At 30.1% G+C, this 23,095-nt stretch overlaps 2 protein-coding genes and 1 long non-coding RNA gene across 6 annotated transcripts; 2 read left to right on the top strand and 1 right to left on the bottom strand.

Annotated features, from left to right (window-relative positions):
* Positions 1-1,236: 1,236 nt before the first annotated feature.
* On the bottom strand, positions 1,237-6,294 carry LOC126853448 (soluble guanylate cyclase 88E-like). The gene is made up of 12 exons (XM_050599225.1): positions 6,127-6,294; positions 5,525-5,738; positions 5,119-5,392; positions 4,768-4,891; positions 4,353-4,494; positions 3,926-4,052; positions 3,542-3,746; positions 3,186-3,332; positions 2,789-2,921; positions 2,502-2,729; positions 2,063-2,395; positions 1,237-1,978 (listed from the first exon to the last, which is right to left on the bottom strand). The coding sequence occupies exons 1-12, from the start codon at positions 6,292-6,294 to the stop codon at positions 1,566-1,568; spliced, it is 2,508 nt and encodes an 835-aa protein (XP_050455182.1). The 3' UTR covers positions 1,237-1,565.
* Positions 2,794-9,963, top strand: LOC126853516 (uncharacterized). Of its 3 annotated transcripts, XR_007687976.1 has the most exons (8): positions 2,794-2,933; positions 3,153-3,334; positions 3,428-3,623; positions 3,710-3,810; positions 5,548-5,743; positions 6,160-6,328; positions 8,260-8,390; positions 9,823-9,963. It is a non-coding gene; the product is annotated as an uncharacterized LOC126853516 (long non-coding RNA). The 3 variants fall into 3 exon arrangements; XR_007687977.1 differs by lacking the exon at positions 9,823-9,963 and having other exon boundaries at positions 3,704-3,810; XR_007687978.1 differs by lacking the exons at positions 2,794-2,933; positions 3,428-3,623; positions 9,823-9,963 and having other exon boundaries at positions 3,280-3,334; positions 3,733-3,810.
* A 3,047-nt stretch (positions 9,964-13,010) lies between these two features.
* On the top strand, positions 13,011-23,002 carry LOC126853436 (integrin alpha-PS1). 2 transcript variants are annotated; one of them, XM_050599188.1, is made up of 18 exons: positions 13,011-13,399; positions 13,973-14,100; positions 14,398-14,448; positions 15,374-15,477; positions 15,574-15,701; positions 15,835-16,043; positions 16,212-16,416; positions 16,621-16,770; positions 16,858-16,999; positions 17,141-17,409; positions 17,575-17,803; positions 18,072-18,303; positions 18,673-19,069; positions 19,355-19,584; positions 19,663-19,892; positions 20,170-20,264; positions 20,531-20,660; positions 20,877-23,002. In XM_050599188.1, the coding sequence occupies exons 1-18, from the start codon at positions 13,233-13,235 to the stop codon at positions 21,105-21,107; spliced, it is 3,327 nt and encodes a 1,108-aa protein (XP_050455145.1). In that variant the 5' UTR covers positions 13,011-13,232; the 3' UTR covers positions 21,108-23,002. The 2 variants fall into 2 exon arrangements, with proteins under 2 accessions (XP_050455145.1, XP_050455146.1); XM_050599189.1 differs by lacking the exon at positions 14,398-14,448 and having other exon boundaries at positions 13,012-13,399.
* Positions 23,003-23,095: the final 93 nt, after the last annotated feature.

Genomic DNA, 23,095 nt, shown 5'->3' with positions numbered 1-23,095 from the left:
ATCTTGGCACCCTCTTCACTTCTATGGCACTCCGTTATTTTACGCTATTTTCACTTCAAAGCGGTTGATTGGAGGCAACAGGCAAGGCGACAGGCACAGTTGCAGTTTTGCGATTAAAAAGTTACGATTGAATGGATTCAATTTAACTAATCACACGAGTTGTATATATACTTAAAATCTTTGTTGAGAGAACTTTACGCGCGCGAATGCATTTGGAATCTTGTCAATCAATCAATGTGTTTTGGTAAGTCAACGTTATCCTGTAAATTAATTTTGAATATCTTCGCGAACCGAGCAAGTATATATATATATATATATATATCAAGATTTCAAAATTCAGCAGATATATCACGATGATGATAAAGTAATAAGAGAATTTCTTTTAATTTTAATTTTTTTTAAATTTTTTTTTTATTGTTGCAAAACTATATAAACTTTTCAAGAAATTTATTTGTATCCGCATTTTGTAACATATATTATTTTCTTTCCAAAAATAGAATTGTATATTTGCAGTTAAATTCAAATTAAATAAATGTAAATATATAAATTTGTCTTTTTATAAAGATGCTTTACGAAAAAAAAAAATATATTTTTTATTGCAATTTTTTATTCATTGATTTTTAAACTATAATATGTATATTATTATTATAAAAAAATACACGCGAACTTTTTATCTTGAAAATATTTTAAAATTTTATTAAAATAACATTTCTCTCTTCCTCTTTTATTACGTTTTTCAAAAATTATTCTAAGAAAAATATATGTTACGCATTTTTAATAAATTTAAATTTTGATTTGTTTGAATAAAATAAAATATAAAAATATATAATAAATTAATTATATAAAAATATTATTACTTATTTAAAAATATAAGTAAAAAATTATTATATATAAATTTTTTATTATTATTCGCAGTTTCAAATGTGATTCGGTTTTAATTTTCGTTGATTGATGTCTTATTCGTAAAAAAAAATTGTTAGCGGAAACTATAGTTCCATTTGATTAGATAAAAACTCGGGTAAGGGTTAAAAATATATATGATATCGTCAAGAGATGACTAATGTGAATGCTTTAATATTTTTCAGCTTAATATGTATTAATATGTACAATTTATTAAATATACATGAAATACATTTATTATTAGTAATATAATCATGTGCTATCGATAATAATTCAATTGTCTTACAAATAAGTAACACACAAGAACCGTTTTAATTTTTACTTTAAATTTTACCGAAGGATCAATCCTACATGGAATAGATGAAGAATATTTTTCGATATCTTTTAATTGTAAGGTTGCTTTGAAAGTAATATTTTTATCAATATGTTATACAAAATGTATATGATCATCTACTTATCTATTATATTTCTTTTATGATAGAGTCTCTAAGTGAAATCGATTTTTCGTCAAAGAAAATAATGAGATTTCTTTATTTTTTGTACATTGAAAATAAGATAAATAACAACGCAGGAGGAAATGATACACATATAAAACAACTTAACGTCAAACTCTAAGAAATGAAAATTTGCGACTCATTTAGTGTTATCAATTTTCAATTTCTGCTTTAGAAAATAGTGCAATTGTTCCCCTGATGACGCATTTTGCTGCTCTTTGGCATGGTGAATCCCGGACAGCACTGGTCCTGTTGCATCAGCAACTGGGAATTGCTGAGATCGCTACTGATCGCCGCGCATTCACTGTTGTCACCACCTGTTACATTGGCGCTATCCTTTCGCGTTTGCGACGAGTCCAGTGACAGATTTGACTCGTCCTCGGAACTCTGCGAAGATGAAGATGAGGACGAGACGGCATTGATCTTCACCTCCGGTTTCACGTGCACGCCGGCCGACCGATTCTCCGCGCGCGGCGACAAACTGTTCCGGTGCTGTCGGAAATGCTCCTCCGTGTCACTCAAGAGAGAACTAAACATATCAGAGTTCCTGACGCCCATTGCACTCATAGAATTCGATCGACACTCTGCGAAAGAATAATATGTTTATCGTGATGAAAAAAATGAGATATCGTTTATATTAAAAATTGCGAAGAGGACAAATCTTTTACCTCGAATTTCCATATTCTTCGTCGGCGAGTTTGCGACTGATCGTCGTGCGACATCGTGAAAAGTAATTGGGGAATATATCCTTCTGTCTTCGGATAAAAATCCGGACGATTCCGGTGGCGTCGGGGATGACATCTTCGACGAGTCTCGTCTCGATATGTCTTTTGAAGCTGGTTTGTCAAATATGCCTGGACTTATCAGACCTACCGCGCTCACTGTGGAAACTCTTTTCTCGAAACTTCTCGTATGCCATTGATGAGGTTCCTGTATAGTGATACCCTTGGTCGTGAAGGAACGCTTTTCCCGCTTTTCCAGCCAATAGGTCTTCATCGTACCTATCGTTACGCAATATAGTAGAGAATTACGCGGGGATTAAAGACATTTCACAAATAGCATTTTATGAGAGCATTTTATTAGAGCAGAATAAGGAGATGAATTTACCTTTTCCTTTGACCTCGATTTCTCCGCGCTCCTTAACTTTGAATGAGGGCGATAGCAATTCCCGAGTGGATTCGGATATGTGTATCTGCATAGCCTGGCTAGTCGCTTCCATGCGAGCTGCCGTATTGACGGAATCACCGAAGAGACAGTATCGCGGCATCTTCAAGCCAACAATGCCGGCCACAACTGCGCCGCTATGAATGCCAACGCGTATCTGAAGATGATTGCCTGTAGAAATTAATATATGTTTCAAAAATGAATCGACGAGCTTTTCTTCTTTTATATACCTGTCGAACGATCTTTGAGATCGGTTATTGCCTCGACCATATCAAGAGCCATATCGCATACGCGATCCGCATGATCGTTTTCCTTTACTGGCGCACCAGAGACTACCATGTAAGCATCACCGATGGTTTCGACCTTAGATAAGAGGTACAAAGAGTTAGTATTATTTATTTTATAAAATTTTTGAATGTGAAATTATATTTCAATGTATATATGTTAAACTTAAATAAAAAGTAAATGAAATTTTACACATTATTAAATTTTACGTTAGTGCACATTCGGATTAGTTTATCGGATTAGTAATGATAAAATTCGAAAATCAGGCGCACATCACAAGATTGAACCATGTTTTTCGAAAAATTACAGTCGATATTCTTTCTTGGAGTACCTAAAAAATACCTTGTACACTCGGTTTCTCTCGGTCAAAGTGTCAAACAGTGAATACATGGCATTCAACATCGACACAACTTCCATCGGCGTGATTCTACTGCAGATTTCGGTGAAGGTCACCACATCCGAAAACAAGATCGACACGCTATCGAACATCTGTAAGTAGATATACTGATATATTTTAAAATAATTTATTTACAAGAGACACGCGAATAATTATTCTTTTTAACTATTCTTATATCTTATATTAGATAATACAAGATGCCGGCTTTGCTTTTGGAGAATCTTTTATTTTGCTTTGTACAACAATTAATAATCTTGAACAAAAAGAGACAAAAATTTCCTTCCATTTTAATTAATTGTACCTCGCAAGTATCAATCGGACTTTCACCGTTTCTCAAACGATCCGCGACTTGTTTGGGAATCATCTGATACAATAATTCGTCGGTACGTTTCATTTCCTCGTCCAGTTTTCTCATGGATTCTTCTAACTTTTTACTCTTAAGCTGTTCTTGATCTAACGCTAGTTTCAGCTCCACGGATTGTTGTGTCCCAGCTAGCATAAGGTCGCTGCAAAAAAGTCAAATCAATAGTTAGATCACTTAACCGATGGATAAGTCACTACAATTTTGCGGTGAGTTTAATTTTTAATACAAGTATTACAATACGATATAGATAACACGGTCAAGTCTTACAACAATAGCAAAATTCTTTTTCTTTATATAAGCTGTTTTGTATGATTTTTTTACCGGCTGAAATCATGCATCGAGAGATCATTTATGTAGAGGCCTGTCGCTATTAAAGCATTCAAATCAGGCATGACTGGTGTACCGAGATACATCATCATTTTCCAATTGTCCATGTATATCATTTGACCTGGAAAATTATTAATGATGAAAATCTTAAATTATTCTTTCTTAAATCTTTTGCACTCATATTTCATATTTTATTTTCTAACATAAATTCATTATTTCATTTTTGCGTATAATAAAAACAGAAATAAGAAGAGAACGTCTCAATTTCAATGAATAAAATATTAATAATATATTTCACTATATAAATACTCGTATATCTTACTTTAATAACTAATTAGTAATTCTATATTCTAATTCTTTTAATTTAATCAATATAATTAAATTTTTGAAAATAACTTTAATTAAAGAACGAGGAATGTACCTTTTAATCGTAAACTTTTATCTTCTATGGTTTCAAGCTCGTCGCTCAAAAGAATTTCATTTCTGTGCCGATCATTCAATCGATCCGTAAGCACCGGCTCAACAGTAACCAACTCGAAAATGTTATTCGTTCGATTCAATATCTAGACCGTAAAAAATTATTTATTTTAACTAACAATTTTTTTATTTTATTAATTATTTATTTTATTAATTATTTATTTTATTTGAAAAACGCTTGAAATTAATAAGTAAACTGATGTTCATCTGGGAATTATAAAATCGGTCATTAATGCCTTTAATGAGATATCTTGTATTCAAATATGACTATATATATGTTAGAGGAATTCTTTTTAGGAATGTGTAAATCATTATTTATTAGATCTATTACATGGATCTGTTACATTTATCGAGCTTACCGACTGAAATTTGAATGCGATAAGCGGTCTAACCAGATCGAAAAAGTACGTGATCTTCTTGCCAACCAAATCTGGAAGTATGACCATTAAAGAATTGCCGATGTTTCTAACTACCATATCCGAGCTGAAATTTAAATATCGATTAACTATAAAAATCTTTTTATTTTGTTTAAAAATCGATTTGCATTTACATACTTTACATATTTTTAACTAATTCCACATAAGTCGCTTTTTATTTGAATCTGTGTAATAATTATCGAGCTATGGCCGGAATTTGATTTGAAATAAGATAATTTATAATCCGCTTCTAATAATATTGAACCTTTCAAGTATAATGTCATTAGCACGCACCCGAAGACAATGCAGAAGGGAAATATCTCAAAAAGCACACACGCCCCGATCGGCAGGTGCTTCTCTTCGCGAGTCATAGCGAGTGAGGCGAGCGTGAAAGCGCGATTATCGAAGGTGAGCTGAAAGGTCACATGCACAGTGTCGAACAGCACCTCCTCGCGCACCAGCTCGATCTGCAGCTCCTTGTGATAAAAGTGCCGAGCCACTTCCCTTATTTGACCCATTGTGTAATAGACGAAACCCCGGCGTTTGCTCCGATAATGAAGAGTCAAACCTGTGTTCATCGGAGATAATTTACATTGTCTTTTTGATTTATTTCTTACAATGCGAATAAGGGATCATTAGCAACGAAAAAATTCTCTCATTGAAATGCCAAGCTGATCCTTGGCTAGCGTCTTGCATTCACCTTGGCGTGTTTCGTTTTCGCAGATGAACGACGGCGCTCGCATTCTCGGATAGGAGAACTTGAGATACTCGTGGAGATTGTCCAGACCATTGAGAAAGTCCCTCACGTGTCGTCCAAGTACCGAGAGCACGCGATCGTAACCGTACTGACCGACGAATCCTACGAAGTGCACGCCCATCTGATCGAAGAACTCCTTTTCCGTTACGCCGAGTATCTAAAGTAAGCGCATTCGAATTTTTTGGAACAATTTTGCTACGCATAAAGCAAACCCTGCTTGAAAAATTTTACTGTGTATATTTTATACATGAGTATTTAAACATTCGTAGTATATATCTGCTTATATCGGTGCGATACTTTAAATTCGATGTATATTAATTATATACACGATATCAATTATAAATTAAACGTTTGAAAATAAAGAGAATCATATTGAAAACTGATAATTTTATGAGATATTTCATATTTTCTATCAATATGCGAATCATTTACACAACATAAAATATGAAATATTCAGATTTTGTAAACTATTCCAGTTTTTTTTCTAACGTCTAAATATTGAAATACACATAGAAAAAACGATTAAGCTGTTATGAATCGCTTACCTGAATCGCTTTTTTTGCCAATCTTGGTATCAGGTTCTCCGGATAAACTTGATGAACGCTAAAGCTCGGCTGATCTACAGACGCCTGTCTGCGAATCTCTTCCCATCTATCTTCGCCGTAAACCTGCCTTATGTATTCGGCCAAGTTCTCCAAGATTAGACCGTACATATTTCTCGTTAGACAAATTCTATCGGAAACACATGTGAGTTTTTATTAATAATTATTAAAAATCTCACATGTCTATGTATAGTATTTAGACTGTATTAAATTCACGTTTATATGCAAGGTGTTCCTAAATATGTGCAAAAAAATTCGAGGGATGATTTCTTGAGTATTTTTTAAAGAGAAGATATACTTCTTTAGGATATACTTCATCTTAAATCCTTAATTTATCCTTAATAACCACCCCGATCATTTGTTTTTGACAAAATATATTTTTTGAAATCTCATTTTTTCGCACATGTTTAGGATCCTATATATATAATACATGTATTTTTTAAATAATCACTTTTTTTCAGATGACACTTTTATGTGACACATACACACACGGACATGACACATTCTTTCCAAAAGAGTATCTTTGTAAAATCAACATCTAGCAAACGTCAAATGTATATTTTTATGACGAATATACGCACATCTCTTTAATTTTTGACGATACTTCGATGCTCATCGCGAGTCTCAATCATCATGATTACTGACCTTGCTTATTAAAAGGAAGGGATCTGATACGCGTGTGTATATGTGTGTGCGTATGTGCCTGTTCAGCCCCCTGAATTAAAATCAACTTCCCATATGGGTAAGAGAGTAGTTATTATTAGATCGTTCATAATTTCGCTCACGTATGTCGGCTCACGTATGACGATCTCGCGGCGCTGATTTATTTAAGACGTCTCATCAACATCAATAAGATTCAAGTTTCAGCTATTCGCAGGTCGAAAACGCATCCTTTAAAATCTTCCTGATACAATCATTAATCTTAACCATTACAAGCTATTTAAAGATCGTAACTGCTTTTTAATACGATAAAATGAAAAAGTAAGAACCATGATAACGTTTTTAATTTTTTGAAAATCACGAATATATTAGCATATTTGGAAATAAATTTTTCAATTGCTCGCACATACTTAATAAAAAAGACAACACGGTAAAATAATTTAGGACAAGGACAAAATGTGTCCTTCCTTTCAACGATCTGATAATATCCCTAATCCGAATATAATTTCGATTTTTCTCACGCTATCTAATATAATCTATAAACGCTTAACTACGGTTGAATATTTCATTAATAAAGACAAAAGCTCATCGAAGAATAAAATTAATATTTCACATATTTTCTGATATACATATTTTGACATATATCTCATTAAATATTAAATTTTTGATATTTTATTTTTTGATATTTAGAGCAAATTGAAAAATCATAGAAATTTTAAATCAGTGTATAATTCCATTAATATCATTTGAGCTTCGCATGGCAGTGTTTGCACTTCTATTTATATGAAGCTCTTTCGGAAGAGCTTAAAGAGTCACTAGAAAAATATCCTGAAATAAATACATCCATCCGTCTGATTGCATCTAGTCTATCTAAAGCATTTTCGAATATATCAGAATTATTTCACGCCGATCGAAATGCATCTCACAAGACGCATATTACAAATTACAATATATAAGAATATATAAGAATATATAAGAATATAGAGAAAAATTCTACTGGTACAATGTATTTTAGCACTTTTATCATAATAGCTAAAAATATTCATTTCATTATTTCATTGAACAAATTACTTCTATAATAATAACAACAAACTATTATTGCAATTCTTGAGAGAAATTATTCCGTGCAAAATATATTAAGAACTACTTTGCTTTAGCAAGTTCGTTTTTCTATAAACGAGTTTAACAAGATTTCTCTATCCATCGATCTTCAAATAAGTTTTGTTTTATAATATTGAATAATTAATTATGATAGCGAGATCTCTCATCGCTTTTTTCACGCGCGATAATAATTTTTTTTTCCGTATAATTTTATATTTTTTTTTTTAATTATCTCTATTATCTTACATTGTTACGCAAATTATCTATCCAATTAGTTATCCAATCATTTTTATTATTTTGTATTACCTATTGCAGTTGACGCACCCCGATATATCTCCGTTCGCTTGTCTAAAATGATGAACACACTCTTTCGAGCTCCTCAACGACGTCCTTTGCGGAAGCTGCGGTGGAACTTCAGAGATGCAACGGCGGGCAACAGGTCATCGGTGAGTAGCCGCACATTGCACAATTTCGCGCACAAATGCAGGAATCACGTGTCCCGCAACACAGTGTCGTGTACGGAATAATCAGATGGATTCAATACGAATCTCCCACCGCTTTCCGCAACTTTTCAATCTATGTCCCCCTCCCCATTCATTTCTGCCTTCCTCTTTCTTCGTTCCATCTTCTTTGCACGATCTATTTAGGCTACCGTTGTACAGGCGATCTCTTTTCATCCCCTATTTCCACCCCCTCTCTTCCTTCTTCCTTATATCTATATGACCAGGGCCGGTTTTACATTAAGCACTTATAAGACATCTTGAAATTTGTGATAAGAGATAGACAAGAATTGAAACATAAGAAATGAAGAAATTCTAGACAAAATCGTCTGTGAATTAATTAGTCTAAAAATTATTATAAATTTTGCACAAATAAAATGATACATTCCGTATAAAAAGATATATATATCCGCATAATTATAACACATTTTTCTAAATGATATTTAATTTTTCAAACTTATATTCTTCATTTTCAAAATAATCTTTAATAATAGATCTTTTTAAAGATAACAAAACTTTTCTATGGAAAAATATTAAATAAATTCATAAATTTAAATTAAAATGTCTTACATTAAAAAAAATAATATCTGCTGATATATAATTGTAAATAATTAAATATTCAAATAACATTTAATGAGAAACGTCTAGGGTTCGTCAAGTACCGAGGTCCGATCCTGTCTGCAATCTATTTCATCTTCTCATAGCTGTTAGCTAATAAGAACCTTTTAAGGACACTGTTTCGTGCGGCTCCATTATGGAATACGGTTATAATTGTCCTGCCGGTTAGCTATTCCAGTTAATTAGATTGAGTCGTCGAAGCAATGCTTTTGTGTACTACAACACAAATTGATATTGCATTTAATCGAAAGATACGATTTAAACTTGTCCCGATTTTCATTGGTGATTTCTTCGCTCACGATTAATCTTCTGCAGATACTATACATTTTACAACTTTAAAATATTAAATCTTTGGTACCTCCACCCCCTCCTCCTCCCATACATGAAATCTATATAAATTAATCATCTGTATCATTTTTTTATAATTTCTTGTATACTCTATAATTAAAATTGAAGACAATATTTTGAGAGTAGATCTTTTTTTTTTTTTTTTTTGAAGTCCAATAAACAAATATTTTATTTTATATTTAATAACTTATGTAATAAATTTTGAGAGCAATTGCAAAAGCAACCGATAATAATCAATAAGAATTCGAACTTCAATTGATATGTTGATAAATATCCGCGTAAAAAAAAAAAAAAATGAAATATGAGGCAATTCACGATATCACTGTGTCTCCCGTTTCACAATTCCTCTTTCTAACTATACAAGCATTCGATCATCAATCTATATGTTATCAAAATTAATACTATGATTAAGTACCCCGCTGGGACAAGATAGGAGTGGAGGAGGATGCAGCAGGTGTTCCAACAGGTGAATCGCGACACATACGGGTAGCACACATGTTCACATTGACTCGGCACGAATGTACTGTGTTGTGTGTGCGAGAGACATACTCGGGATCAATCTGCGAACGAGGAAGCACGTGCGCGAGTACTAATCGCGAGTATGCGCGCGGCTTTTCTCCCTCTAGGGGTGGCAGGTGACATAATCGAACGGGGCTTTCAAGTATAAAATAGAAGGATACTTTTTCGATCCATAAATTTCTGTTATTCGAATAAATAATGCTAATTTTATTCAATTTTGTTGAATAAAATTTAAACCGCACACGTCATTCGAAGTTAGTTATAAGGATGTTTTTGCTAATAGCGTTGTTCCTCATTCACAGATGTTTCTCAAACAAATAATAATAAGTTGTTACATCTGTTAAATAAACAAGAAATAATGTATAAGTTTTTTAAATAAAATCCGATTTATTAATATACGATATTAATATATTTGATATTAATATATTAATTAAAATAAGATAATTAACGAATAAATAATCACGTATAATATTATATTTGTAACTGTATTTTGTACAAATAATTATTTATATGGATAACGTTTTTAAAATTAGATAAAATATTGTTAATCTTCTATATTGAAGAAACTTTTTTTTCGCTAATAAAGCGTCAGGATATACAGAAAGTTTTGTAATTTTACAACATATGTCCCCGACATATCTCATATATATCTCTCTCATATCACGATAACTCTGGAACAATATTGCGCACGTGATCATTATTACTTGCACAATTGCAAATTATTTTAAAATAAATTTATAAAAATGAAAAAGTCAATTTTATATATGTATGCTATTTAAAATCTCATAAATAATCATTTGCTTCTGTGGAAATGAAAATTTTACAATAGAACAATAACAATGTGTAATAGAAGTTTATCATTAAAAAGGTATTATCTTAAAAATAATTTTTATAATAAATAGCAGAAAAAATATTTTGCTTTTTAATCGCGAAACAATATTCAGTTTTGTGATCATGTACTAGTACTTTAGTGAAAGCATAATCGATATATTTTCCAAGGAACTAGATAACATCAAAAATGTGTAAACACACCATTACACTCACTAAAAACAGTTGATGAAATAATGATTTCACGATTAGATATTATATAATGGAACTATTTGTCATATTCTTAAAACTCTTAAAATGAGAGTCGATATATCTTACTTTTATTGTATAGGTAATTTTTAGTATCTTCTATGAAAGAGAAAAGCGAATTAGAAGAAAGGACGAAAATCCATTTTTATGATTCAACACACAATTATCTGATTATTAAAATGAGAAATTGATTTGACAACTGTTTCTACAGGACATATTAGTTAGCAATTGTTATTATTATTGTTACAATTTATTATATTTTTTATATTTTACTTACTTATGCGCGCAATAATATTTCCAATTTATTCAAAAAACGAAATAAATTGATCTTTTCTCGGTCTCATTAGAACAAAAGTGCAATTCACAAAAAACATTTGCAAAATTAATTTTTTTTTTTATAAAATTGGCATAGCATTATATTCCGGTTTCACCGTTTTTTTTCACAATTCCTGTTACCATATTTATCTTTTCGACCAATCGATCAATCTTCGACGATTATCAGTGATTACAATAATTATTTTTTTATCTATCCTTAACTTTATTCACTTTGATAATACTCACGTTTATTATAATTTTTTACTTTCTATTTTATTTATCATTATTTATTATAAACACATGTACTGAATTGAAATTAATAATTTTTTCATTATTAAGTAGAATATTTTAATAATTAACAATATATTTAATAATTATCAAATTTTTTATATCGATGAACTCGAATCGTCGAAGCTATATTTGTAAGTAATTAATAATTAATATTTGTAAGTAATTAATTTCAGTGAATATATATGTCGATTATATATTGTGATTAAAAAGTTTGACACACACAACGATTGTGAGATCGATGTTTCTGTCTGGCAAACGGCGATGCTACTGATCGAAAATCTGCTATGTTATCGAACAAAGCTGGCGTTTCCTGCTGTTCAACGTTAATGCATTGCGTTACGCACATCAATAAGACAATAAGCTGTCATCCCGATTGATTACTAATGGATAAATGAATTGTATTAACTGCCGTCATAGTTTCTTTCTCAGCTAAAAAAAATTATGCATGACACTCTCTTAATTAATTATTACTTGTTTAATTCTTAATATAAGCAAATATAATTTACTTTGTTTTTTATTTTAATGTTTTTTTTTTCTTTTTCTTTTCTTAAAGAGAAATCTTTTCTTTTTTTTCTTATCTGCTACATATATATTATATCATTTTATCTGATGTTTTCTTAGAATAAAAAAAATGCTCCATTTCAGGTAGTGATTTCAGAAAAATGCAAATGTAAAATAAACGCTCCCACATTATTTACACAGTATATTACCGAAGAGATATGAGTGATCAATGTGTTGAGCATATTTGCTCTACACATGCTTTAGAAATTAATTTGGTTAATTTTAATAAACCGTGTGCAAAAATGAAAAGTACTCTACGATCAAAAACCGTAACATGCTTTTTATGCTTTAGATGAATCTGTGTGTGTGCGTGGGTGTTGTGTACATGTGTATAGATTTTACTAATATTGTGATGACATACTAAATAATTATTTACATACGTATAATCTCACTCATATATGACGTATTGTCAATTAAAACAAAACACATCCTGTGTCGGTGTGCGTAGATATGGATCTTTACAGGAATTCCATGAAGCGACTTCTTCTATGAATTTGAATGGTCCCACGTGGCCCTCACTGACCAATCTGACCAGGGAAGGGTTGATCAAATTCAACAGGCTCCATAAAACGAGAATGATTCTAGATGACGTCCCTATATCTTTTTCTTAGCTCATAGATTAAGGATTGAAGATTGATATCGCATCGAGATTCCTGATCACTGAAGATCGGGACAAAGAAATCTCTGTTCCGATTGGTCGATTTCCGTGGAAAGAATCTCAACGTGATTTTACAATTTTCAATGCACATGCGCGTGGGCTTGATGACATTTCCTAGGAAAATTCGATTACATAATGCAACACGATATGTTGCCGGCACTGTACAAGCCCTGTGAAAGTATGCTGGACGCGCGTGGGTGGATAAGGTGGGTAATGTAATGTGTTTTCAAAAATGTAGAAAGAGTCTGTGAAGGGTGTACGAGTGCTGGCCCCGACAGTGTGATGACAAAGGAATAGCCGGTGGTGTTTGACAGAAGCGGTGGTTGCGCGGAAGACTCGGGGGAACGGGATTTGAAAAATCGCTCCGACATAGCCGGTGACAAATAAAAATAGCAACAAAGATGAACACATTGCCGTGGATCGCTCTGAGTGTGTGCGTCACGTACGCTTTTAATCTGGAACCACGAATACCTGTTATCAAAAGGGGCCTGGAGGGCTCCTATTTCGGTTACTCGGTGGCCGAACATATAGAGGTCGAGAATCACTCGTTGTCGAGACCAATAAGCTGGTAGGTACTAAAGCGGTACATATATTCAACAAGTTTTTTTTCTTAATAACTTGTTGCTATTATTCTTTATTGTTTCTTAGATTTTGTAACATTAAGATGTTACTACACAATTAAATGTAAGAGAAAGAGAGAGAGAGAGAGAGAGAAAGAGAATAGTGATCTCTTAAATATAATATATTATAATATATATACTAAAGTTATTTCTTTCCTAAATCTTTCAATTGTAACAAATTTATTTAAACGAGATTTCTTGTATAAAAAGAAACTTTCTTATGTAAAAAGATTGCTATAATTAATAATATATTATAAAAAAATAAAACTCATTAAATACATAAAAATTTTATTATATAAATTTTATTGTAGCAATTTTTTTTTAAATGAAAATTTTAAACTTAGCTTAATCCTAGATTAATATTAAAAAATTAATACTAAAAAAATTAGAATGGTTTATTCTGGTATCTTCTTTATTAAAAATATGTCTGTGTTTACACACACACAGTTTGCATGCATAAAAATTTTCATTTAAAAATTATTTAATTTTAATTTAATCTGTGATTATCCCTTTTTTTACAGGATGCTGGTTGGTGCACCTTTGGATCAAAATCGACAACCAGGAACAAAGAGATCAGGGGCATTATGGCAATGTCCGATGTCAACATACTCCAGAGATTGTACTCAAGTTATTACAGATGGACGTCTGAGTACGTTTTATATATTATTTATTTCTAATTATTATTGTGATAATTGAAAATGTATTTATATCAATAATAATTCAATTTATACTATTGTATAAATTAAATTATTATTATGCTCTATTAAATTCTGTATAATATTTGAATGTCAGGGTATTGGGTTGCACATGTCTTTATGTTTTGCTAATATATAGGTTGATGAATCTTTAATTAATACAATGTATTTATTTATTTTTCATTTAATACTCAATTTTATATTATGTATAATAAGATGCTTTTTTGTTGAATCATGTTTCGGTAAACCAGTGGGCGATGGTCTATTATACAGACCATATGAATACGAATCGTACGATTCAAGTAAGTGTATAAATTTCAGCAGTCTTTGCAGAATGAATTGAATGAAGAGTTTGAGAGTTTTCACCAGCGGTTTGCCATTCACAAATTGCATATATCTTTGTTGAATAAACATATCTCACATTAAAAATGTGAGAGCATGCAATATAAAAAAATTAATCTCAATGATCTATTATATAATCCTTTTATTAAACTAATCCTTTTTATTAAAACTTGCTTTTGTTCAAATAACATAGAAATAAAGACAGGATATTTTGTGATAATGATAATAGCAATTGACAAATTGCGATCTATAAAATTGTATATAGCACTTTTATGCTAACTGACATTTTTGCTTTTACTAACATTATTATTTGTTTGTTTTTATTTATTTATCATTTTGTGATTATCATGCAATGCTTATTTAATCATATTTATCTTTATATGTGCATGACTATTCATAATGCATTTAATAAAAAGGTGATTTGTTCTTTAAAAACAAAATATTAAACAAGTAAATAATTATAATCTGGTAATTTAAAATTGTTACATTTATTTATATCATTATTTATTATATCATTATTCATTTATTAATATCTATCATATTTTCCTAAATTTTGTAATAAATCTACTAAATTAATTTCATTACTAAAAATTTAACAGTTATTATCTCAATATTTTGATAAAAGTTTTATTAATTGATTTAGTTTTATATATTTTTTTTTTACCATTTTTATTTTATTTATTATTGCTTCTAAATTATTTCTGTTATTATATTTAAATTTATTTAATTTAAAAATGCACAATTATGATAATAAATTTTTAACTGTTATATATATTATAAATGAAAGTTATAGTGTATATATAAAATTCGTAATTTAATTTTTCTTTAAACATAGGTAATAATTCATTCTTAAATTTCCAACTCTAAAAAACGTATTTTTTCCAGATTTGGAATCCGATGATTTAATACCACCAGGAAATGATGAAATAAAAGATAACCAGTGGTTAGGAGTGACTGTACGTAGTCAGGGAGTAGGGGGTAAAGTTATGGTGAGTCAACAGATCATAAAATCACGATAATGCTATATCTCAGAGAGATATGTATATGCATATAAAGATTATTTAATTCATTGCATCTGCTTCCAGGTATGCGCACATCGTCATATCGTGAAGACTGCCGATTCGCAATGGGGTCAGGGTCAATGCTACATATTATCTCAAGACTTGAAATATGATGATTTAAAGAAGCCGTGTTCTGGAAAGCCTACAAACAAGTAATATAAATTATTTGAAATATTTAGACATATTTCTGTATATATCTATCTATCTATTTCTGAATATATCTAACCAGACTTGTTTAAATTTCCAATATTATCAAGTACTCAACACTTTCTCGATTTTTTTTAGAGCCCATGAGCAATTTGGTTATTGTCAAGCCGGAGTCAGCGGTTTATTAACCACGGAGGATCGCGTGGTGATCGGCACCCCGGGACCGCACACTTGGCGAGGGACCCTGTATCTATTCACAGTGTCCGATGAGTTTCTAACTAGGGACAATACAGTTTACAACGCGCCAATGCAAGATTCCTCGCCCGTAAATAAATATAGCTATCTCGGTATATATAGCCTTATTAGAAATATATCTCTCTGGCTGAGAATTGATTTTTTATATATCCATTATCGCTTTTCCGGATTTATATGATTGTTAAATTATTGGTTCTTTCTCTCAGCCAGTGATATGTTACGCCATATATGAATACTTTGCTTAATCAACGCTGTTACAGGGATGTCTGTGGCTGTTGGAAACTTCTTCGGCAAAGGTTTGGCTTACGCGGCGGGCGCTCCTCGATCTAACGGCACTGGCCAAGTGGTTTTGTTTACTAGACGCGATTTCAAGCAGGACATGGATATCGCTCTTATTCTGGACGGCGAGCAATTTGCATCAAGCTATGGATACGAAATCACGTCGGCAGATATAAATGGAGACAAGTAAGACATTGTGCATTTGATACATCTATTACATACTTTATTCATGTGTTATAATTCATTATTTTAGCATCAATGATTTATATATCACTTAAATAATATCTTTATTAGTGTCTCTTTGTTTCTCTTTTTATTTCAAAAAATAATTTTATATATTACAGATAATCAATTTTTTTAATCTATATATTTCAATATTTGTCATTTTAGAATAACTGATTTGATCGTAGCAGCGCCGTTTTATTTCAATAAAGCAGAAGGTGGAGCTGTTTATATTTATACATCGCTAGATATATGCAAAAATATCAAAGATAACGAGAAATGTTTGCCTGTCAAACTCGTCGGTCATGAAGAATCGAGGTTTATTATGATATTCTTATATTTTATACTTTTTCACTTTTTCTCTTGAGTTGATAATTGAATACAGTAATGATAAATTAATGATAGATTTGGATTCGCATTGACAAATTTGGGTGATTTGAATAAGGATGGATACGAGGATATTGCAATTGGCGCTCCATATGAAGGGAAGGGCGCAGTCTATATCTATTTGGGTTCCAAGAATGGTATAATTAAAACACCATCGCAGGTAATAGACTTTCTTGAAACTTACTGTGCTTTGTATATTTAATCTATGTAATTTTATTTAATTATTTTTTCATAATTGATATAATAATAGATTTATTTTACCTATATATAATCTTATTTTATGTTTGTTGTTATTTAATAGATAATTCATGCTGAAGATATGCCCTCACCATTGAAAACATTCGGTTACTCATTAAGTGGAGGTATTGATATGGATCATAATGGTTATTCAGATCTCTTGATTGGTGCATATGAAAACGATGCAATCGTACTTCTTCGTTCGAAGAAAATCATCGATATCTCCACTTATATACGTTATGCGAAAAAGGGTGGAATATATCAGGATACAATAGAACCTATTGATCCTAATCGAATTGGATGCTTAGCCGACCCAGAGTCAAATCATACATGGTAACATAGTCATAATCATTCCATAATTGTCATCCTTAAAAACAATTAATACGAAATATAAATATGAATTGTCAAATAAATATACAACGAAAATATGCTAACTCGCAGTTGTTGCAAAATTATGCAAAATTATTAATGATTGTTAAAATACGTAAAAATTTGCAGTTTTACATTCGAGGCTTGTTGCAAAACGGAATCGTTAACGAAGGAGGAATCTATGCAAAATCTAAGATTAAATTATTACATCGAAGCAGAGACCTATACCGGGACTAAAAAATTCTCAAGGGTTTGGTTCGGCGCCAGTGGTAATGCACGTCCTCATTACATTAATCGAACAGTTACCTTAGATACCACAAAGTTGGTACATTGTCAGAAGGAAATTGTCTATTTGAAGGTAAAGTGTCAAACTCATATTTCTAATAACGGAAAATGAAGAAGCAATACTATCTTCGTTGGTACTCAAATGATTAAAATAAAAAGATTTATTAGAAAGTGTGCTTTAGTTTTTATATACAATTGTTTTTAATGCGCTTTATATAAAAAATTTTGCAATGAATATTAAACATTATTATTATTGTTTCAGTGCTTTTTATTCGTTTGCTTTTTTAGAACTAATCTAATTTTTATTGCGAATAAATAATATATTTGTTTTTATTTAATAGGAGAATACACGCGACATCCAGTCGCCTATTAAATTCCGTTTGAATTATTCATTGATACAAGAAGAACCAGTCATGCCTCCCGAAGGTGCTCCTTTGCCTGATATGAAGAATTATCCGATACTCAATCAGCAAGAAGCCGCGCGTGTATTCGAGGCCGTTTTTCAGAAAGACTGTGGAAACAATGATATCTGCGAAAGCGATTTACAAATGACAGCTAAACTGAATTTATCAGGTATATATTTCTTTCTTACATAGTTTTATGTTTAAAAAGGAATTATTATTATATATATAATTCTATTTAATTTTAATTATTATTAATTATAATAATAATTAAAATAAATTTTGATTGAACATCTATCTTCTTAATCTGATTGCATATATTCACAAAATGATAACATTCATGTATGTATCATTTGCATGAATGCCATTTGGTTTCAATAAATTAAAGATGCAGAAGTCTAACTTAATGATAATATAAAAGAAAACACTACTTATAGAACAAAATATATTAAACATTTGAGATTATTAAAAGAATTATACATCAGAAACTTCAACCTTACTTTTAAAAAATTGTTTGACGAAATATTCCTCATTTTATTAGCTTCTTCCATAAAGCCGGATTTCTACGAGTTACTTTTGGGCGAGAGAGAAGAAATAGTGGTAGAAGTTAATGTGGCAAACATCGGTGAATCTGCATACGAGGCTCAACTATTTATTGTTCACTCGCAGAGCTTGAATTACATTGCCAGCAAGAGCAATGATTCTATAATTTGCAATCTGCATAATGCTACTCTGGTATCATGCTCTATCGGCAATCCATTTAAGAAGGACAAAACGGTGGACATACAAGTGAGATTCGATCCTAAAGGTCTCGAGGATAACGAATCACAATTAGGTTTCACTATTTTCACAAACTCCACATCGAAGGAAGTCAAAGAAAAGCGACCTACTGTATTACAAGCTACAGTGTTAAAACGTGCCGAGCTATCAATTAAAGGGTAATCATTATAATATATTGTCAATCCACAATAGTACATTGTATTTATCATTGTATAAAAATTTTTACATGCCAATAATTGAAGAATACATTGTTCAATTGATTAATCAAAAAAGCGAGAGAGAAAGAAGTCATTGAATATAAAGATAATTAAAGGCTTAATTTAACGAATTTATGCTTGCCTTAATAAAAAATGTAAATTAAATTCTTTAAATTATTTAATAAAATTAATTTTTATGCATTTTTATCATACATTATACTAACGTTAATTTACTTTTATTTGTAGGAGTGCAAAAACTCAGTGGGCATTTTATGGTGGTCCAGTAGTCGGTGAATCCGCGATAAAACATTTGAATGAAATAGGACCGAAAGTGTCACACATTTACGAAGTATTCAATGAAGGTCCATGGAAAGTTAGTACTGTGGAGGTGCGCATTTCTTGGCCTTATGAAGTCGCGAACGACAAAGCGCATGGCAAATGGTTGTTATACATGGAAGAGATGCCAACTATTCAAGGTAATATAAAATTCGTTTTCCAGCTGACGTTTGATCAATTTTTTATAATATGTTGCTAATGTATGTTAAATAATTTAGCTTTAGCAGATGGTGAATGTACACTGCCACCAGGTCATGTGGTTAATCCTTTAAAATTGCAAGATAGTATTAATTTTGATGATACCGATAGCATTTTGCAATCTTCAACTCGACCGACAATCTTGTACAATCACACTAATCATGTAAGAACAACACGAGACACGGAGAAAGTTGTCAATACGCGAACGATTATCGACAAAGATGGACATCGACATCGTGTGGTTTCAATGGTAAGAGCTCCTTCATTCGTATTTAATTGCGCTCGCGGATTGCAGCACTAAGTTTTTTGGACTAAAAACGGAATTTATAACAAATTTTTATATAAGATGATTTATTATTTTTGTTTAAAGATGATTATGTTATGAGCAAAAATAAATTAAGGGTAAAATCTTTTTATAAGATTTTACTCTCGAAATAATCATTTTTATATTTTTAAGTAATCTTTACACTTTTGTATAAAACATTTTGATAGTAGAATATTTTATGATGGAAGATTTTGTGTTACAGAATTGTAAAGCTGGTACAGCCAAGTGTTTTGACATTATATGTTACATATATAATTTGCAAAGGAAACAGGAAGCCATCATAACTGTTAAAGCAAGGTAATATAATAAAAATGTAAAAAATTAATTATTATTAAATATATTATATTGTCTGAAACATATTTTCATGTTAATAATTGTTAATAATTATTGTTAATAATTATAATATTTTTAATTATGTGGGGAATATAAAATCTTAATATTAATGACTAATCTTTTAATTTGTTTAAAATTAAAATATTTTAATTATATCAATTTTAAAGTTAGAAAATTTTATATATTTTATATATTTTATATATTTTTTTTAAAGAAATGATTGATTTCAGACTTTGGAATTCTACTTTGGTCGAGGATTATCCGAAAGTAGATATGGTCAAAATAGGTTCTAATGCTAGAATAATAATACCTCCGAATGTTGTGATACAGCAAGAAAACTTGAAAGATGATCATGCAATTGTAAGTATTTGACTATATATGCAATATTACATTTTTATGCATTGCAATCATTCTATATAGTAAAAATTAAATGATAAAGAAATTTTGCGATCACATTTTTCTTTGAAACATCTATATATATACATATTAAAAAGTATTACATATTAAAAGTATTATATATGATAAAAATCATGTTTAACTGTCATCATGTTAATGTTATTTGATGTTATCACATAGGCTGAGACAATCGCTTATCCAGATCTGCTGGATCAGCAAGAAGCTGAACCTGTGCCAGTATGGATATATATAGTGGCTGCAGTGGCGGGTATGTTACTGTTCATTTTACTTACATTAATATTGAGAAAACTCGGCTTCTTCAAAAGACGGCGACCGGATCCGACTTTGTCCGGAAATCTCGAAAAGCACAGGGATGACAATCCCGAAAACGAAGCGTTATTCAAGCATTAAGACTTACAAATAATCGAGGTACGTAAAGTATTCGTGCAACGAATTGTCATAATTACTTAAAACAAGTACTTATGCTGAAGAAGAAGACGAAAGTATATGCGTTTTGTGCACGCAATTTGTTTCCGATTTTATACTGCCTGAATTACGGGACGCATATTTTATATATACGTGCAGCTAGGTATGCGAAAATTGATAAAAAATAGATTGTGATATTGTTATATTAAATATATTTTATGCGCGTGACAATTTTTCTCAAAGACGTTTGGATAATTATATGTATGTATACACAGAGCATTATAAATGTCTTAACATTTAAGTAGATACTTTCTTTACAGAAAAGAACACATTATGTATTTAGATAGATCATAATCATAAATTTAAAGAAAAAAACAAAAAGCCAAATAAGTAAAAATTAGCATTTAATTGTGTAATATTTAAATATGAAACTAAATGTCGAATAAAAGTATTATTTTGTTTTGAATAAATTAGGAAAACGACAATTTTTAAATATTATGTCATGTATTAGCTTTAAAAGTTACAGAAAAAGGACAAAATTGTCTTAAACAGACATGATTGGATCAAAAAGTGCCTATTCAGTGACTGTTAAAGCATTTGTAATGTCTAATAGTGTATAATATAAAAAAAAAGAAATAGCTGATTATCGAACAAGGATTAGCAGTTATTAGTTTCTCATACATATTTTACTCGTGCCATTACATATGAGCATTGACATAATGGAGATGAATCATATTCATATAATAGAAATCATTTTTTACTGTTACATTATTTTAAAATAGAAAAGATGAATAAGAAAAAACAAAAAAGAAAGGAATATATAATCTTAAAATGAGGGAGATTAATATACAACACAGTATATACAAAAATAGTTTTCTATTTATATTATTTTTAAAGAATAATATTTTGCAATACAAGAAATCCATAAATTATTGAAACCACAATATGTAAAACATAATTCATATGTTCCAATCCAATATGTTAATATAAATGGCATTAATATTCTATCATTTTGTAATAGAATTATTTTTCATTATTTTTTTATAATTTCTATTTTAAAAAATATCCATCCCATAAATAAGGTTTATGCATTATGTAATTGATATCCAATACAACTTAAGTTTTATGACACATTTCACCACAAAAGATGTGCAAAGATATATTTAAAGAAAATAGGAGCAATTATTAAACATTATTAAAAATATATAAAAAAGCTTGCTCCTAGAGCTATATGGAAATTTAAATTACACACACACACACACACATATATATATAATTAATATTTATAACAAAAATTGACCTAGCTGTATTTTCGGCTGGATAAAAAATATTTATAAACATTTGTTGCTTACATATGATGTAATCATATGAATTATTTTCAGTTGTAACATAAACGTGTTACCATATATATTTTTTTTTAAATTAATATTTTTATTTGTTATAATATCTGGAAAAAAACCATTCTCTGCATATAATATAAAAATTTCGATATTATAACATGTTAAAGTGAGAAAGAGAGAAAAATTGTAAACAAATAATGTGGATTGTATAATGGATTGTATAATCTGCAAATTTTTTTCAAAGATTGATGATGTTATGATCTTTCTGCCAATATTTGTTACTGCCCTATAAGAGAAGGAAACATTTTTATATATATATATATATATATATATATATATATATATATATATATATATATTTAATTATAATATTAAAATTTTTATATTGCAGTAATATTCTTATTATTTGTAGAATTTTTGTAGTAATATTAAGATCAAGATAAATTTTATATTTATCATTTTAGCGAATATGGAATCAACATATCTAAATGCGCATTTTATTATTACAATTATGAAATAAAATTTTATTATATTCTTTAATATATTAGTTACACTTATATTTCTGTTAAACAAACCTCTTCCATTACAAAGAATAAAAAAGTCTACTGCAAAAATCTGAAATATGTACAAAAG

This window comes from Cataglyphis hispanica, chromosome 12 (genome assembly GCF_021464435.1).
Source record: "Cataglyphis hispanica isolate Lineage 1 chromosome 12, ULB_Chis1_1.0, whole genome shotgun sequence".
Taxonomy (NCBI): Eukaryota; Metazoa; Arthropoda; class Insecta; order Hymenoptera; family Formicidae; genus Cataglyphis; species Cataglyphis hispanica.
The sequence above is the reverse complement of the archived record's forward strand: the minus strand, read 5'-3'. Positions and strand labels throughout refer to the sequence as shown.

What these genes read in the sequence shown, in the direction of transcription:
- LOC126853448 (XM_050599225.1), bottom strand. Translation starts at nt 6,294, where the DNA reads ATGTACGGTCTAATCTTGGAGAACTTGGCCGAATACATAAGGCAGGTT. An exon ending in TAAAAGTTTACGATTAAAAG is followed by an intron (nt 4,053 to 4,352) that starts GTACATTCCTCG and finishes ATAATTTTCCAG; the next exon opens with GTCAAATGATATACATGGAC. An exon ending in GTCCGATTGATACTTGCGAG is followed by an intron (nt 3,333 to 3,541) that starts GTACAATTAATT and finishes ATCTACTTACAG; the next exon opens with ATGTTCGATAGCGTGTCGAT.
- LOC126853436 (XM_050599188.1), top strand. Translation starts at nt 13,233, where the DNA reads ATGAACACATTGCCGTGGATCGCTCTGAGTGTGTGCGTCACGTACGCT. An exon ending in TTGTCGAGACCAATAAGCTG is followed by an intron (nt 13,400 to 13,972) that starts GTAGGTACTAAA and finishes CTTTTTTTACAG; the next exon opens with GATGCTGGTTGGTGCACCTT. An exon ending in GACATCGTGTGGTTTCAATG is followed by an intron (nt 19,893 to 20,169) that starts GTAAGAGCTCCT and finishes TTTGTGTTACAG; the next exon opens with AATTGTAAAGCTGGTACAGC.